This window comes from Lissotriton vulgaris, chromosome 12, assembly GCF_964263255.1.
Source record: "Lissotriton vulgaris chromosome 12, aLisVul1.2, whole genome shotgun sequence".
Taxonomy (NCBI): Eukaryota; Metazoa; Chordata; class Amphibia; order Caudata; family Salamandridae; genus Lissotriton; species Lissotriton vulgaris.
The window spans coordinates 130,200,228-130,219,263 of NC_141700.1; the positions used below are offsets into that span (position 1 = coordinate 130,200,228).

At 43.9% G+C, this 19,036-nt stretch overlaps 1 protein-coding gene across 1 annotated transcript in view; it reads right to left on the bottom strand.

The window, feature by feature from the left end:
- Positions 1 to 19,036, bottom strand: part of INTS3 (integrator complex subunit 3) — a 677,967-nt gene that overhangs the window by 513,403 nt on the left and 145,528 nt on the right. The window contains exon 2 of the mRNA XM_086947563.1: positions 7,479 to 7,562. Coding sequence (XP_086803689.1) covers positions 7,479 to 7,562 — 84 coding nt within the window. The remainder of the gene's footprint in view (positions 1 to 7,478; positions 7,563 to 19,036) is intronic.

Here is a 19,036-nt window from a genome sequence, read left to right on the forward strand (position 1 = left end):
GTTTTGATCCTATTCAAATATTTGTTTCCTCCACACTTCCGAATTACAAGAATTTATGCTTGATTTGTGCTATCCTAATTCTGATATATTCTGAAATATTTGTACAGTTCTTTTAAAGGCATTTACATTTTGTTGTGTGCTAGAAACAATAATATCCAACAGTCTTTACATTCCCATACCCAGTAAGATTATCACATAAATCCTCACACTTGGCAGTGGAGAAAGAAAGGTAAACACCAAGCTCCCTAGGAGACAGAACCTAACATTTGACCTCGGTCTTTGAATGCACTGCAAATGTGGCAAGATAAAAACAAAAAGTAAAGGCCCATTTATTGCTCGCAACTGCAGAATGATTATTTTGGGGTGTTTCAGACCCCATGTTACAACTCCCCTACTTCTATGGCATGGGCACAAAATTGACGCAGGGGATTGATTACGTTATGTTATTAGCAAAGAGCACTGACCAAAACAAACAAGCTTGTACACATAGTATTGTTCCTAAGGCATCTGGCAGTGGCAGAGACATGTAGAATCAGTTAAGCAGAAAGATAGGAAGCAGGAAACCTTTTGAAAGAAATGCAGCAATTTACTTCTACGAACTACTTTACAGGAAACAGCTAAAAGCACATGAACTCTCCTAGAGGAGTGCCTCACGAAAAAGAAAAAAAGCGAGTTCCTAGAGTCAGCACAAGTGAAGAATACAAGGGGCAAGTCAGAGAGTTGGTAGACCGGCTATGCACCACAGGAGGGACAAAGTAAAGCAAGCAACTGTGAGTTGCAAGGTTGTAAGACGGAACGACTCCCTAAACCATGTGGGCCTTAACAACACGGTCTTAACAATGACGGGGTCTTTACAACGCATGCCTTTACAACGAATTTCGTTGCACAGACATGACTGGTAATTGGCGATTTGCCCGACCCGCCCCGCTGAGAGCCCTAAACCCTGGCCCCCAGCCCTGCAATTTATTGGTCCAGCCCTAAAAACTACCAGATTCCCTACCGTGACCCCAACACCCTGTCCTGAACCCTAAAATTGGTTCCCGGCCCTGAAAACTACTCCTACCCCCTGCACCCTAGAACTCAGCACCCAGCCCTACAAACTACCTAGACCCCAGAAGGGTAATGTCTGTGGGCAGGTAAGACGGAAATTTGGAAGTATGCATCCTGCAAGTTCATTGCTACCATCCAGTCTCCCGGATGTTAGGGTGCAGGTCTAGAATAGGACAAAGGCCTCTGTCCTTTTTAGACAATAGAAAGTAGCTGGAATAACCACCACTTCCTGGAGGAGCAAAGAGATGTGATCCTCCATCAGCCTGTTGTAAATGGGTGGCATGGGTGGAGAGGTAATCACACAAGGGAGGGAGTAGCTCTTTCGGACAATCCGGAGAACCCGGTCGTTGGAAGTTATAGGCCTTCAGAGGGAAAACTAAAAAGTCTTGGAGGCTGTGGCTGCCAGGGGGGGATGGACTGGTGGGACCTCTGGCTATCTGAACCTACAAGGTCTATAGTTACAGCAGCTTCGGCAACGCAAGGACTGTGAAGCTTGCGTGCCATGGTGGCTGGGCGGTTAAGAACTAGAGATGGAAGCCCCTTCTGCGGCCATGAGAGGAGAGAAAAAAACTGAAAAGGCCTAAGGACCTGATCGCAGCTCTGCTGTCAGTGAAGCCCTCCAGCGCGGAGTCCGCCTGGTCTCAGAAGAGACAGGAGCCATCAAAGGGCATGTCCATAAGTAATGCTTAGACCTCCCTAAAAAGCATAGCGTGTCTCAACAAGGTGTGGCACCTAAGGGCTACCACTGACGAATCCGACCTGCTAGCGAGTCAGTCGTATCCAGTCCACAACGTATGGTGAACGTAGCTGCGTCTCTCTTGTCAGCCATAGCCTGGTTGGGTGTGGCCCGGGCCCCCTCCAGAACCATAGGTAGCACCTGCCCAACCTAGTCCCAGAGTGAGTGGGAGTATCGGCCCAGTAAGCATGCAGTGTTCACCGACCGCATTGCCATGCAGGTTGAAGAAAACATCTTCTCCAAAGTATCCAGCCTCTTGGATTCCCTGTCCAGTGGAGTGGTAAAGAATGCACCAGGATGTACTTTGAAAGTGGAGGCTTGGACCACCAAGCTCTCCATGGTGGGGTGCTGAGTGAGGAAACTGGGAACCCCTAGGGTGTGGCGATGGCAGCAGGCAATTGCCCTACTCACAGGAGCCCTTGTGCAGAACTTGAACCAGGCCCTAATTAGGGCATCAGTGAGGGCTTCATTAGATGGGAGAAGCTGGTGAGATGGGATTACTACCAGCTGAAGCACCTCCGTCAAGACATTTGTATCAACTGTCACAGCAGAGAGCCCAGGACCCCAGTTGCCCATCTCAACACCTTTGCAATTGAAGCGCCCTCTTCCATAGCCGCAGAAGGAGGAGAGACCAAGGCAGTATTTGGAGAGGTGCAGAGTCCACTATAGGTCTCAAAAAATCATTAAAATCTTACTAGACCTGCAGGTCTAGTGATTTGAATAATCACCTCGACCTAACTGTAATGTACTTGACTGTAATATAGTCTCAAATTGTGTTATCACAGCAAATATTTTATTTTACGAGCTGCCTTTTTCTTCATTACCAAAGGAGAGCACCTTCAAATATGCAAGTTCAGCATTTCTGCTGAACAACAAAAAACTATTTTGTTTGATTTAACAGCCTAAACCTTTGCTCATTGTATAACAAACATTTATATAGGGTACACATAGCCCCTGACCTGCCTCTCAGGTCACTAATAGCATTGCCATAAAGCTGGGCAGGAATGTTTCTCAGGTCAAGTTTTAAAACTCACTTTTAATAAATTGTATTACTAAACCAGAATTTGGTGGGTCAATGTCATTTGCAAACAGTATATTTTCCTTTGAAATGGCCACAAACGTTCCCACTAAAATGCAGTGTAACTGATAAAACTATATAGCGTATACAAAAATCTGTGGAAATTGGATTTCAGCAAAAGCGTTTTTCATTTGCACATCAAGTAAAAAGCGGTCAGATAGGTTTTCATCCTATTAAATTCTTTTTTCATCAAAAAGAATTACAAAAAAGTTATTTCGAAACTACATAAAATATATTTGGAAGTGTTCGAACAGTTCATTTCTAAGCTATTTAAATTTGTGTCAGAAAATAAATTACCTCCTACAGCCTTTTATTTCCCACTCTTTGTACAGCACAATTGTCAGACAGTTCACTTTACAAAATTCTCTAACTTTGCTGCTTATTTAATCATGGAGGTTGTGCTTACTTTTCTTTCTCAGACTGCAAATTGTAAGACATAAGCTTACATTTGACCCCTGTCTCTGATCACAGAGCATGTGACAAGTTAAAAACAAGATTTAAAGGGACATTTATTGCTCATTCACTTTCTGAGAGAACAGAACACATGTTCTTCATCAGCTCAGAAGATGGGCCAGCAGGCTCTGAAAATAGCCCGCCCTGATCAAATCGGACTCGCCATAGTGACCAGAGTCCTACAGAGGCGTCCGCTAGATCCTCACACCAGGTATCTTCGGTGTAATCTTGGAGATAGCATCTGTCAAGGTAAAGTGGCCCCTTCCATTCTTCCCCAAGTTCTGGCGCACAGTAATATGGCACATGCTCTGTCAGGGAAGGAATGCCTCCAGTCGACACTGGACGACACTCATCCGGCTTGGTGTCGGGAGTCAGGGATGACAATGGAGACAGCGGCAATGGGGACGGTCTGGATATGTGTCCAAGAGGCCTGACTGGCAGAAGATCAGTATGGGCTCCTCTGAACCTGCAGGGCCAGAAAGCTCACCAGCGAGGATTGGTCGCAAAATGTGAGGTGCATGGCCACATGAAACTCACAGAGTTTGGTGGGAGTATTTCTGGATTCAGGAAACTCTGGCAGGTACGGTGAGGGCCCAGGTGCAGGCTCAACCGCAGAGCCAGGCCAAGAATGTCAAGGTTCACTCGTCGCATCAATTGACTTTGACGGACATGGTGAAGTGAAAGACTTCTTCGACTTCTTGCATTTGTGAGACTTACCGAATGCACAGATGACTTAGACTGCAACGACGAGTGCTTGGAGTGGTTCCGCAACTGATCCCGAGAACTTCTCTGAGATCGAGACAGTTGCAGCGTCGCATGTTGAGCGTCAAGGAGCTTGAAAAACTGCTCCCTCAAGGACTTGGGGTGCATGCTGCGGTAATCAACGCAGGTCTTGGTTTTGTGTTCATGCTCAAGACACCAGAGGCACACGATGTGTGGGTCCGTCACAAACATTTGCAAGTGACAGACGCCACAGGGCTTAAAATCAGCGTTCCTTGCAGACATGCTTCCGTACAAGGAGACAATGTCTCCCCAAAAATTTGACAAGAGGTCGAAAAAAGGTTTGTGAAAAATTGACTAGGGTAGTACTCCAAATCTGCGCTGACTGTCGCAGAAAGAAAATAACAGACGTCATCGCGCAGGGGTAGCCCCTAGTTAGGCACAGTGCTCATCATTTCTGGCGCAGACGGCGCCACATGAAGCCAAATGATGCCACTTATTGGCACGCAGGGGTACTGCTCATAAAAAATTTCCATATTCAGTCTGATGACTGGGAATAAAGCGGAGGTAAGGAATCTGTGGCTAGAAGTCTCTATCAGATAGTTCTGTTAAGACCGGGTCCGTCCTAATGTACGTAGTCAAAACAGCCCAAATAGAGCAGCAAAATGTCCATCTGAGGCCCATTCAAACATAACCAATGGGGTTTTCTAGAATACGTTCAATGCAATATATAACTTTGCACTGCGCCTGGTATGGAGCACTGTTGGAGTTTGGATAGATTTATTACCTTATATAGCTGGATTAAGCAAAAGTAAACATTTTGAGTGCAGAAATCATAGTCAGTCGATTAAAACGATGAATGGGGCACTTAAGGGGTGACCAGGCAGGAGATCGAAAAATTATGCAATTATAGTATTATTCCTTCATCATGGTATCTTTTAGCTTACATATAACCGTTAGGATATTCCCATAGCTTCGGAGTGACCCTGAAGCACTCTCTCAAAATGAATTAAGGCTTCTCTTTTTAAAGTTGACGTTGAGAGAACCCAGCAACTCCATTTCATTTTATTTGAAGCCAAATTAAGGACATCCGCAACTTCAACAACCATAGAGGAGAATAAGTGGGTCTGTAATTTACAGAATGAAAAGAACCATTCCAGGCATGTAACTTTTCTGTCATGCGATTTGCATTATTATTCAGTATTGTTCCAATAAAACAGCTCATCCTTCATAATTCTTCCAATAAAACAGCGTGTTAGATGGGACGCAGACCCACTCTAAGATGACGCAAACACGTTCAGTGACAGCCAGCTCGTCCTCAGCATGTACTCTGGCATTAAAAAAATGAAGACTCTTAGAAACGTGTGCTTCGAAGGTATGGTGGCACAACTACAGGTTTCTGAAATTGGAATATTAGCAGGTCATAGCAGCAGCTTTCCTTTGAGGACTAAAAGCTCCCAGTCTAAAAAGTAACATGAGTCGCCACTGGAATAAAACATCTGTAGCTTCATGCAAGATGCACTCTTTCTTGCAACGAATTGGTTAGGTAAGATATGTAATGTCCATGGTTATAGAAGGGGTATCTTGAAGCTCTTTAGAAAGCAGATAAGTGGAAAGAAAGCTTTGTAAGAAAACAAACAACACAGAGTGCAGTTCCATGCACCACTTAGTAAATGAATAACTCAGAAATAACGAGACAATGTACTCTTTATGATGAGGCTAGTTCTTTCCAACTGAAGAGGTAAAGTTCAGATGCACCAAATCGGAAACACATTTCACCTAAATGTTTTGGATCACCTTGTGGAAGAAGCCAATGCTTCTTTTAAAATAGCTACTTCTCAGCATGGCTTCAGAGGTTCTCGCTAGTCTGGACAGGGATTCCTATAGTATACATATATACTATTGTAAGATAGAATGTTCAGGTAGCACCAAAGGCAATGCAGTTCCGTCTGCCAGACTCCTCAGTTGCAGAGATATGGATTGGGTTTAATTCCTCCAAAAACCTATGAGGTCCAACGGCAGCCACGAAGACCTTCGTTCCGATGTTGTGTCATTTCATACAGCCCACTCTTGACTTGATAATGAAGAGCTAGAGAGCACGGGCAGTCCAGGAAGGTATGGTGCATGGAATCCCACCGCTTTTATCTTACCCAGAATACCCGGCAATCTTCAAACTTTCAATAGAAAGACCTCTTAAGATTTTTGAGATGCAAATCTTCAAAATTCTGGAGACTGACAAAAGCCCTACCATCCAGTATTCCTTAAATGAGGGGGTTGTGGCACCGCGTCAAGAGTGGCTATACCCCACTCAATATACTGTTTTGGCCCTTGGAGACAGTGGGTGATGAATGATACATGCTAGTGCCAGAGCTCGAACAAGCAGAGATCAGCTCACGCAAGGGCTCCATAGAAAAGCTGGAAAGTAATGGTTTGTTTAGAGCGGCTTTCTGGTCCTTCATGCAGGAAGCGGATATTTTCAAGCCAGTTGAAATCGAAGAAGAGGTAGACTAAGGAGTGCGACTGAGGACCCGATAAATAACAGGACATAGATATTTCACATTGCAGGAGAAAAACAATGTACAAGAGTAACATACATTCGTAAACTCTACGAGAACGAAAAGGAAAAGTGAAGATAATCTGCACCTTCCCTGGACAGAAAGCGACTGTTATATTTGTAATAGTATCTCAGCCAAGGCATAAAATGTGATATGAAACAAGACTATCCAACTATATTTATGGTTATATAGACCGTGTTTCAAAACTGGAAAAACAAAATGGAATCATCTGTAGGCATTGCCTTTTGTATTAACTTTGGACCCTGGTAACTTGTCAACCAATATAGATGAACTGAAACTGTTCCTTGCCTCCAGATGCAGGGAGTTTCATAATACAATTAACTAAAACGAATGAGTGTCATGTCCACGTTTGTGTGGAAGGAAGGAACATGAAAGAGCTACCCCCACGCAGCACTGATTTGAAATCTCTGAATGCCAATTAACCACCATCTTTGGTGCTCTACAGCTCAAGTAACATTATCTTTACCAGACACATCCTAATGCCAGGTTCTATGAACACCTCCTGCTCTTGCTTGTATGCAGGGCTTATCCTGCCAGGGCACAGCCAATTATGGGATCGCTGCAGGGACAGACGGGCTCATTATCCTCAATGCCTACAGCTTCTTGTTCTCCAGAAGATGATGATATCACATAAGTGGGCCAAGCACCCGCGGCAGGTACGTGTATGCTAGCAGCTCACAGGTCTGAATCCTAGATGAACATCCTTCAGCGGATGGTAAAACGGATACACAGAGTTATAGGAGCACTGAGAAACAATGTCATTCTGTGCTGTTATAATGATCCATGTTCCCTCACTTTTCACACCTTAGGGAACAGTCTGCAAAAGCTTTCAATAGGGGGACATAGGCGTTAAAATCCAACTCACATGTGCCGTAAGAGCGTCGTTTGCTTCTCTCTCCGACAGTCCGTTCATCATCGAAGTCACCTGCGCCATACATCGCTCCAGCCTCTGGAACCAACAAAACAAGACTTAAATTAACATGAGAGTGCGGTGAAGACATGAACTCTGAGATGAACTGAAACATTTTTAACATGATTATGGGTGCTACGATGCTCATGGCCTCTCTACGCACTTCAACAAATATTTCACAGTGATGCACCAATGTACCATCTACAAGCCCCTAATGAACAACGTCACTGAATTGCCTTTTTATTAAGGCACACATTGGCAAAGGCGCTGAGCTGGATGGGAGAAAACGGGTTGCTAGGGAAAAGACTAAAGATAGATATCTGTCTATTAGGAACCCCAAACAATACACAAATGTGGACATATTAACCTTTACACACTGAGCGCATCTGACGCATATGAATGCAGGATGGTGGAAGATGCAATAGGTCTATATGGTAGTATTTTATTCTGCAATACAAGGGAGTTGCATGTAAACCGTACATATCTAGCAAAATCACTTACTTGCCAACTGAATGTGAAGCCATGCTATGTCTGCTGAGTGGGATAGCCTGAATGTTGCTCAATAGCAGTACTCCAGATCTAGTACACTGTGAATGGATATAGTAACAGCACGTCTGTTCGCAATCTGTGTGGGGGTGGCAGATGGGGAATCTTAAAATATGCTGAACAACCTACTTAAAATTTTCAGGAGAACCACTAAATTGGTAAAACGACACTCGGACGGTATTGCCACAGGCCCTTGGCGTTGTCGAGTCTGTGGCAAGGTTCAAGTGGGAATATGTATAATGTTTCCAGCCTTTGCACTATTATCTTTTAACGCTGCCTCTGGCGGTGCGCAATACCCATCATCTTGTTGTAGATCATGCAGCTCAGTCCACTGTCAATTGTATTTCAATCTCACAAAATGCCCTACGTGCTCCAAATCCAGAACGAAACATGGTGGCATTTAGTTATTGTGATCCAGGTTCCCATAGATCAGAGTACCTATGCCACTATCCTACTTTCCTCACTGACCCCATTCACCAGACTCACCTCTGCCCAAAACACATAAATTAGGAGCTGGCCTCACACTACACTGAACTGTGTCACTGCCATAATGCTTGTATATGCCCTCAAAAAGTGTGGGAGTGCAATATGCCTTTCATAAAGAGTCCTGCAGCAGGAATTTTCTTACTTGCCTGAATCAGTACTCAACAAAACCTATCTTAAACATTGGCAGGTGCAAGCAGTCCTCCCGTGAAAGTGAAATGCGCATGAGTGGTTACCCTATCCTTTTTGGGTACTTATGTTCAGGATTAAACAAAGGCCTGAGAGGGGACTAACCTATGTGGCACTTCAGACTTTTCTCAATTAAGATTCTCACACAAAACTAAAATGCAGAGTCTAAGGGCTTTACACATGCAGGACCTCAAGTCCAGGCCCAACCTCATTTCAGGGTGTTCACAGTCCCCGTACAGTTAACATGTTCACAAAACCAAGGCATTCAATAAGTTAAGAGATGGCCTTCACATTCACCTTGTTATTGCCAGAGCCCCAGACATTACACTGGCATGTGAGAGAGCAGGTGGGAGACGTGGGATAACCTGCCTGAGGTGCACTACACAAGCCCCTGCATGACAGAATACTAAACCTAGACCCCCCCAAGCCTAAGCTGTTAGATAAAACTTCTAAACATCTTTCAGCCAAAATAATGATTTGAGCCTGAGCACCGTCTTATCAAGGTAAAATACTGCAAAGAGGGGAGGCTGAAGGAACTTCTGGTCTATCCACGTTCCTTGCCGACACAATTACAGGAAAGACAACAGACCTACCCTATACCTGGGAAGAATCTATTAGATTGGCAAAACCATAAGGAACGCGACCACCAAATTTAAAGCAAGGGTTTTTAATAAAAGAAAAAGATCTACTCTAGATGAAATGGGCTTAACCCATAACAAAGATAAATAAAGAAAATGCTTCCTGTAAGCGGTTCATCCTTGCTCGAAGCCGTAGACCCTCTTAGAAGAGACAAGCACTGGCGTTTCCAATAGGTCTCGCAGTAGGTAAGTTGGAGCTATTGGTTTTGTAAATGACAAAGCCCTTTATGTTTGTAAAATGGAAACAAAAATAAAAGGCATGGTTATTTGCAATTGTAATAGCTCCAACTTTCCTACTGCGAGACTTGAGGGGCCAAAGCGGCACTATGTGCTCACTTGCCACATCTCCCATGTTTAATGAAATCATCGTGCATTTTATATGGAAATTATTCTCTTTCGAATGATGGGCACGGGGGGCGTTTATTAAGCAAGCCAGCAAGCATCAAATCTTGCTTGTGCTAGCTCATGGCCAGCACTGTGCTCTTCATCGTTAGTTCTCATTTAGGTTTTACGTTCATACATCAAGGTAGGGTTGTGTTCAGTTGTACGCGTTTTCCAGCAGACCGGTTAACTAACAGAGTTATCTTGCTGTGCGTTATTCTCTTCGGCTCAGTAAAGGTGCGCAAGGAGATACTCGCACATTTCATTTACACTACAGTTAATGTAAATTTCAAGTAACATTTTAGGTGGTACGGTTTTGAGCGTATGGTGGATGGCGAGTCCGTCATTGCATCCGGGCGCAGCAAGGCCTTCCCACAGCAAAACCACTTGCTGGCTCAGTCATGGGGTGGGGCAAATACCATAAAGTGAACGGCGGGCTGATTAAACTTAGATGTCTGCGTTTCTGTGGGCGATGAGGCATCAGATACATTAACTCAATCACCCCCTTCTGACTGCGAGTGCTTAATTTCTTGGCTCTTCTCATTCTGGGAACCCACTTCTTCCAAATTCTCCCCACTCATGGTTCTAAGAATTTGGTAAGAAGTGACAATAGCGAGCAATAGCACAATATACCAGTCTGATTTGTAGAATTGATAGTTTTGTAAAATATTGTATCTACACGCCCTTTTCTTCGTGACCTTCTTTACCCACAATCTTAAAATATCAAGCTATAAAAATCATCCGTCTTTCCGGCGCAACGTTCACCTCGTTCCACTGAATAAATGCAGGCACTGCCTGCGCTTTTTACATTCTGAAATACGCATTGTGGGAGTCCAACTTCTGAACATTTGTTCAAGGCCAATTTTCAATGCGTGTATCACGCATTTTTTAGAACTCAATTTTTTTGGGGTGGGGAGGCATGGGGTGGCCGGGAGGAAGGATGTCTAGGCCCCTTTGGCAGACCTGACAACTCTGAGCCCCGCCCTGTGCGCATTCCGTGTGGATGTGTGTGCGCGAGTTGACCGGGTGTGTCTTCTGCATTTCATTGTCAGGCTGTACTTTCGATCGAGACATCAATGAGTTCTCCCCGTCTCGTTGCTGTATTTAAATACCTTGTGCATTATATATTCGTCTCCGAAGACATTTTATGATTCAAAGCGTCAGTCCTTAAAATAAGAAGTCTTTTAGATTCGTCCTAATTTGGAGTGCCCTCTTGAACTGACTCCTGCTTTTCAAACGCTGACCTAAGTATGGAATTACATGAACGGTGAAGCATTTTTACAACCAAATGGGAATCATTTGCCACACTTTTTGAGAGCGTTCTCCGCCCCATGGAAATGAAATGAAACATTCTCATAGATGTGCACTGCTCAAGCTGAATCGCTTTGACATTTGTAGGCGCTGTATACGCCTAATAGTGACTCTCTGAAGCAGCCGAAGGGTACACACAGTGCTATATAAAAGTCTGAAATGAAAGATATAATTTGTAAATAAGTAAACAATTGAATTTACATATCTAGTTGAACACGGGCAGAAACGAGATGGGTCGCATTTCATGAAAACATGGAAACAAGTAAGAAATGTAGAAGGTAAACTGATTTACATCCAAAAAGTTCACTGCTCTTAATTTTCGATTCAGCTAGAGGACTGGCCAGTGAAAAGGGAGGAGGGAGGAGAAGCTGCCGAGTAAGGCTGTGTGCGGGGAGAGAGAGGGAGGTGCTGGCGGCTGGGGAGGGGGAGGAGAAATGCGAGTAGGTGAGAGGACTGGAAGAATGCAGGGGGCAGAGCGGAGCGGGAAGAGCTGCTCTTGGCAGGCTGGGGAACAGATGCTGCTACATGGAAATAAGTGAAAAATGTAGAAGGTAAACTGATTTACATCCAAAAAGTTCACCGCTCTTAATTTTCGATTCAGCTAGAGACAGAGAGGTGGGGGGCTGCCTGGCTGGGCAGTGAAAGGGGAGGAGAAGCTGCCGAGATTTAAAGAGAGGGGAGGTGCTGGCGGCTGGGGAGGCAGGGGGCGGAGCGGGAAGAGCTGCTGGCGGAGCTCGGGAACAGAAATACGAGGCACAGAAAAGCGGCAATGAAATGTGGACCGAAACAGCAATGGGAGGAGCGTGGGTGTCATTCCATGAGCAAGTAAAAGTCACTGCAACGAAAACATAAATTAAAAAGTCACTGCAACGAAAACATAAATTAACAAGCAAAAGGAAATGGTGAGGGGCTGAAGGAGGAGTGGTGCGAGGGATGACTGAGGATGGGGTAGCAGGGGAGGGAACACGGCCTGGGGGCATAGGGGAGAAGCCGCAGAGCGCACGCTGGGCGAAGCTCTTTGATGTGCTGTGAGCGGCCGGGAATGAATGATTAGGGGAGGAGAAGCGTGAAACTGAAAGTACGGCCGGCCTGCGGCCGGCCGTGAATGCGCGTGCATGTTTGCTCACGTGATTCACGTGAACTGCAAGAAAACCGCGGGGCTGAAAGCCCTTGGTTTGAAGAGGATTTTGCCGACATGAATTCTCGCTCCGCTCAATGCGCTTGCGCGCATTGATAGGTCGCGAGACCTAAAAAAAGATTTATGAGGGATAGGTTACAAAGAAGTTGTACAAGTTATTCAGAACAGTTAAGCAAACATACTTGTTTTAATCAGAAGGGCACACGTGCTGTACTATTCACACAAAAAATACTCTCCTCCAAAATATTTTTAGGGACATTATTCTATAATTGTACTCACTTGCTAATAATCCATTTTACCTTAGCAAAGAAATAGCTCCATCTCAAGATCAGGCACAGATGCTATCTGATTATTTTTCAGGCAAAATAAAGATCAGTGCAGACTTTGACTTTAAGATCATTCCAGAAGAAGCAGTCAGCCTCTGGTATGGACAGAAGCTACCTCCTGGTTTCCAGAATTTAATGTATTGACTTGAAAGGAATGTGGTAAATAATTAAGCAGCAGCAAACCATCTTGATAGCCTGAGGATGTAATTTCAGGCCCTTCTTAGAGCGTTACCTCAACCATCCGATATGAAAAAGACTTCCCTTATACCAGGCATTGTGCCAGAATGTTTAAAAACAGTGACTTATTTTAAAACAAGCATTTACAATGCAATAGGTCTCGCAACTGCGGGTTTTGGAGCTATAAGCATTGTAAATGGCAATGCCTTTTATAAAAAATTAAAAGGCATTGTCATTTACAATACCAAAAGCAACACGTAATGCACTGCAAAACACAGTTTCCGTGAAGCGGGCGCCGCGATCAATATAACATTTTTTTAAATAATAAAATTAATCGAGCACGGTGTCCCAGAAGCGGGCGCCACGCTCTGTATTACATTTTTTTTAAATGTATAAACTGAGCCCGTTGTCCCTGAAGCTGGCGCTGCACTCCTTATTAAAGTTTGAAATAAAATGTAAAAAACGAAATGCAAATTACATCAGGAAGCGGCCGCCATTACCAAAGCTGGCATCCCATGTGTGCTGTGTCCCTTAATTAAATAAATAGTTCTCCGAACTGGTAAGGAAATTTCCCAAGTTAGAACACAGTAAATGATCGAGTCCTCATGGGCAGTAACAAATGTACACAAGGCGGTAACAAGGAGGAACTAACAAGCCTCAAAATGAATTAGAAGCCAGCACTTACCAAGGACAATGACACCAGCCAATGAAAAGTATGGGCGGAGAGTGGGCGAGGCTTACACAGCATACTCTACTACTGCATGCCTCGCAGAGCGAGGAGTGCATGCTCGCTTCCGCTAGGCTAGACCTAAAAAACCTTCACTCTGAATCTAAACCTGCTAACTAGAGACCTATTTCTTTACTGCCCCAAATCACAGAACTACTAGAAAAAGCTGTTGTCTCACAATTAAACGAATGTGGAGAGACAAAGCGGGTACTACATCCTGTACAATCTGGTTTAGACCAGGCAGAGGCACTGTTGATGATCTCTTCATGTGTGTGGCCAAGTCAAAACAGTAAGCCGAATTCTTCCGTATCTCTCTCCAGTCTTCATCACCATCAACCACATTATCCATTTACATTGCCTACTGTCCTACTCACTACGAGGTCTCGCTTTAACATGGGATGCCTATTTCTCCTTCATAGATCTTAGGTAGTTCAACTGGGCTCTTTCAATTTCTCATTCAAACATCTAACTTAGGGTGTTCCGCAAGAATCAATTTCAACCCTGCTACTTAATCCATATACTCACCCTTTAGCACATTTGCTGCAGACTCCCAAAATGCAAATACGTTTTTATGCAGACGACACCAAGCTGATTTTCAATCTATATGATGTTACTGATAAAGCTCCCTCTGACCTTGCTCTACTCTGGTCTTGTCTGATAAAAATCTTCTGAGGTGTAATCCACCAATATCAGCAAACCGTGTATGTGGGCAAAAAGTCATTGGCCATCCTTATGGGATCAGTTTGATGAATCCTGAAATCGAGCTCTTATTGACTCCCAACTAACCTCAGATTTCATCACAAACCGGATCCTGCTTTTTGTCATTTGAAATAGTGTTTTCTTTAAATAAGTTGTAACTCACCAATGGCCTAAGTCCGCCCGATGTTTGATAGTTCAGTTTCTGGGCGACAGGCGCTTAGCAAATTGAAAGGGGGAGGGGGGGGGGGGGGGGGGGGGAGAGTACTGTGACCATTGTTCAGGATAGCAGGGAAGCGTGAGTTCTATAGTTTGGGGTTCGAAGTTTACATGTTTATTATTTTGTGTAACACATTTCTAGTCTTGACACATACTGGGAGATGGGACAGGTAGGCGGGGGCAGGGGGGTTAGGAACGCATCTCAATGCAAAGCTGTTATGGCAACCCAAGTATCTCTGACAAACACCCTCAGACACCGCCCACTATACCTACCCCCACAGGACGAGACCTGATAATCATGACCTGGAATGTCAACGGAATAGGGAATACAATTACACGAACAATGGTGATGGAATATATCTTGCGACACGCACCAGACATAGTACTCTTGCAAGAGACACACTTGATGGGGCAACACCTGCAAAGCATTAGATAGTCTTGGATACAAGCTACTGGCGCACACAGGGTTCACCACAGGATCACGAGGCGTGGGGATACTAGTCAGAAGGATATGGCAGGATCAACTGGGCTGATATGTAGCTCTCACTGGGCTGAGGGAGGGCAGAGATCTCAACCTGTGCTCAGTATATGTACCACCCACAATGCATTCAGACACCCTGCCTGGGCTAAGTACACTACTCCGAGAACTTCCGTATTGAATGTTGATATTGGGCAGGGATCTGAATGCAGCAAGGGATCCAAGTAGGGACAGGGTATCGAACTCAGGGAGGGAGGTAGGGGTAGGCGCCTTGAGGACTTCTGTATAAGCTCTTGGGTTGGTGGATCTCTGGCATGAACACAATCCCTTGACTAGGCGATACAATTTTTTCTTCGGCTCCGGACGGGGGTTACACCCAAATGGATTACATATTGATACACTCTGCAGTTGCAGTTAGCTTCCAGGGGGCAACGCACAGGGCTAGGGGCATATTCGACCATTCACCGGTTGACGTTACGACTACTAGGACCCATTAGAACAAATACTCTACCACCCTGCCTAGATCCGTGGCACCTCCGAGACAAACAGGTCCAGGACTAGATTCGAGAACGGACAGAACACTACTTTCAAGACAACTTACATATGACATAATACTATATGCCACAAAGCCCCAATCTGCGATCAACTGTATACTCAACATATTCCAACTGTTTGGCAGTTGCTCCGATTATACGTCCTTCAGAACACCCCTATAGGATACCCATAGAGTTCTTTCGCAAAACTGACTCTGAAGTGAGGCAACTACTGTGGGATGGTGGGAACTCCAGGACTGCGCTCCATAAATTACAATGGGAGTGTATGAGGGAGGTTTGGCAGTCCTTGACATCCGAAAATATTACTGGGCTGCATAATTGGTCGCACTCAATAACTGGGTAACTGCGGAAAAGGAGGAGCCGGCATACCGGGTAGACCACCAATCGATGGAACGGAGAGGATACCTGGACGCACTGTATTGTAGGAAAACAGTGAATGGATTACCACAACATACACAAACGACTGTACGAATATAGAGGTAGGCGACTAAATTCCTTGGCTGGTAAGGCAAATTAAAGGAACAAACTCCCCTCTGGAACAGCGACCTCTTAAGAGAGGTGAGCAAACTACGGGGCTTCCGTTCATGGGCACTGCTGGGTATGGAGTACCTGGGAGATGTCTGGAAGGACAAATGATGATGGACTTTCAGGACCTACAGACGGACTATCAAATGTCAGGCACCGAACAGTTCAAGTACATTCAACTGAAACACACCTTAAAAACATATATTAGAGAAGTGGCCATGAGAGCAAGGTTCCGCCTCATACAACTGCAAATCTTACATAGATCCAACACAATTAGGACGAGACTTTGGGTGGGTGTGACCTGAATAAATGCATGAGGGGATGTGGTGGTGTAGAAACCTTTTTTTTATACGTACTGGGGCTGTCCACTGCTGCAGCAATACTGGAGTACGGTCACACAGGTAATGATCACTGTGTCGGGGCAGCTGGTCCCACTAGATGTCCGATGGCACATATTATGCGTTACAGGGAAACCGCATGGCCAAAGTATATTAAATTGGGGCTAATGATAGCAGATAGAATAGCAAAAAGGAATATAGCTAGGACTTGGAGGCAGTGCAACCCAATAGAGTCGTGGAATAGGAGAAGGACGTTTATTGGTGCTGTGCAGCTGAGATGCAGAGGAGGCACTGGGAAGTGGGGTACAGTCTGGGGTAAATGGGCTGAATACAGAGGGATGTGAAATGTTACAATGATGTAATTGATGCAAGATATGGGGAAACAGGCATTGTAGTCTACAAGGCAAAGGTCAATGGACCTCAGACCTGAATATTTCTGATGCTTGGATAAGAACCCAATGGTAAATGACATTTGTGATGTGCTGCTAAACATTTGCATGTTTAATAAAAAAATAATTTTAAAATGTTTCAACTCACCACATGGGAAGGACGATCTTTCCACAAATAAGAAGCTCGACTCTGGAACTCCCTACCTCTTCATATAATTTCTGACCCATATCTGCTTAAATTCCAGATACAACTTACAACCTGTGCCATTGAGCTATCGGTTCTAGTGAGCATTGTATTCTTTATTAAATCCCTATGTACACTACTTTCAGTGAATCTATGTAGATCCAGGGTACAAACAGATGAGAGACAGAGAGCTTTATAAAAATCTAAATTATAACAAATATATTAAATTCAAACCCAAAGACAGGAGCACCTAAGGTGTAGATGAAAGAGGCCTGAATGCCATTTAAGAAACTACTACTGACAGGAAGAAAGAATAAAGACCTAGTCAGATCAATAATGAAGAGCCAACATTTTGAAAAGATGGCCTTCGACAATTTCCCAAATAAGGCTGGCTAAAAAAAGATAAATGGCAAACTGTGTGCAATCTAACCCTAAAAGGGCACTGTTTGGAAATAGACTGGGTGCTCGCTTATATCTGGACAAAGATATGCTTCTCTGAAGAGCTCTAACAAGAGAAAACATTTGTCTGGGGCAGCTTTTATTAATTTCAGGTTAGCCTGAATTATATTTTACCAATGCAAAGCTGTAATAACGGGCCGGGAATGGTAAAAGACTGACATTTTTCTGCTCTGCGTGGGTAGCACTTTCAGATCCAATGCTTTCAAACTTTGCTACAAAAATAGCAAAAGGCTTGTTGAAATTTGTTTTTTGAGCTCAGCATGAATGGCACTGTGCTAATCGTATACTTAAAAACGTTATTTAAAGGCATTTCAGGTGAGCACAAAGTGTTGGTGGAGTGAAAAACTGCTGCTCGCCACCTTGAACTTGGAAACTACTTCGGGTATTGTAAGAAAGTCAGAACAAATGGTCACCTTGTGGCAGGGACCTCGTTTCAAGGGTCCGGTTCCCGCTTCACATGTTGATCAAATCTCTCTTGCAAACGAAGGAATCCGGGTTACACCAGGAGCAGGTTTCACACATCAAGACTCCAAGGCGTATTTCTGTCCTGATTAAATATTTACCAAAATGGGTATATTTAGATATCATTTTATGAATATTAGGTATCTATTGGCACTTGCTGTATAAAAATCAAAAATATCTATGTATATAATAATGAACTTGAATTATGCGATTCTAATCTTGTACTAGGCACTTTGTGTATTTTTGATTAATTGAACACAGTCCTTTGTATGCATGGATTTAAAGATTTAAAAATGTACACATTTAAAGATGGCGACCACAAAGATGAGACACACATGACCGCACTTTAAGTTTAATTTCTCTTTGTTCATTTTGTAAACAAGCAAAAATTGTTATTGTAAAATGGCACTCATGGTCATGAACAAGGCTGTGTGAAGCAGCCAAAACGTGTGAATGTTTCATTACATGGTGCTAAGCAAATGATCTTCGGACGAAGAATTAGAGTTTCTGTGTTAGTTCTATATCGTTGAGATAAAGTTAAGAGAAAAGTTTGAGGCAAGGCGGATAACCTCGTATGCACGGCACCTCTGACGCTTTAAAAGCATGTCACCACCTGCATTGATGACTGGAACCGGCTACGAGACAGGCGTGCCCCCTGTGACCTAGACCAGTGTTTCCCAAACTGTGGTCCGCGGACCCCCAGGGGTCCGTGACACATTCCCAGGGGGTCCGTAGGCAACAGTTTTAAAAGCACAAAACATTTCTTGTATAATTAGCAGCTTTCCAGCAACAATAAAAGTGTCAAGAGAATGCCAGTGATTAATGTACCTGCTGGAGAGGAGGAGAGTTTTGTTCAGTGGCAGCTTTGATTTAACTAATGTAGCACAGAGGGTTAATGTGCCTACTGCAAAGAACGTGTAACATGCATTTTAAAAAGCAGCATTTTATGTGCCTAGGTTCGTGGTTACGTCTTTTGTCACAGAGATTCCTTTATTACTGTGCACTTCATAAGTGACAATTGTAATCTAGCAGAGGGACCTATAAACTGTCATCAAAAAGCTGCTTGCAAACTGCATGGTACCAGTTAGTAACTTATATTTTGTCCCAGTTATTCATTATCCTGATGCTGCTAAAAATAAATATTTAGGTGGAAATACATTTTTAATGTTAAAGTCAATGCTAGCCACTGTGTTATGCTCTGAATCCTGAGTTTGTGCTTTTCCAGACCAAGCACTCTTTAAACATTTTATATACACACTGATTTACATGTATGATTCAATGTCTTTATATGTG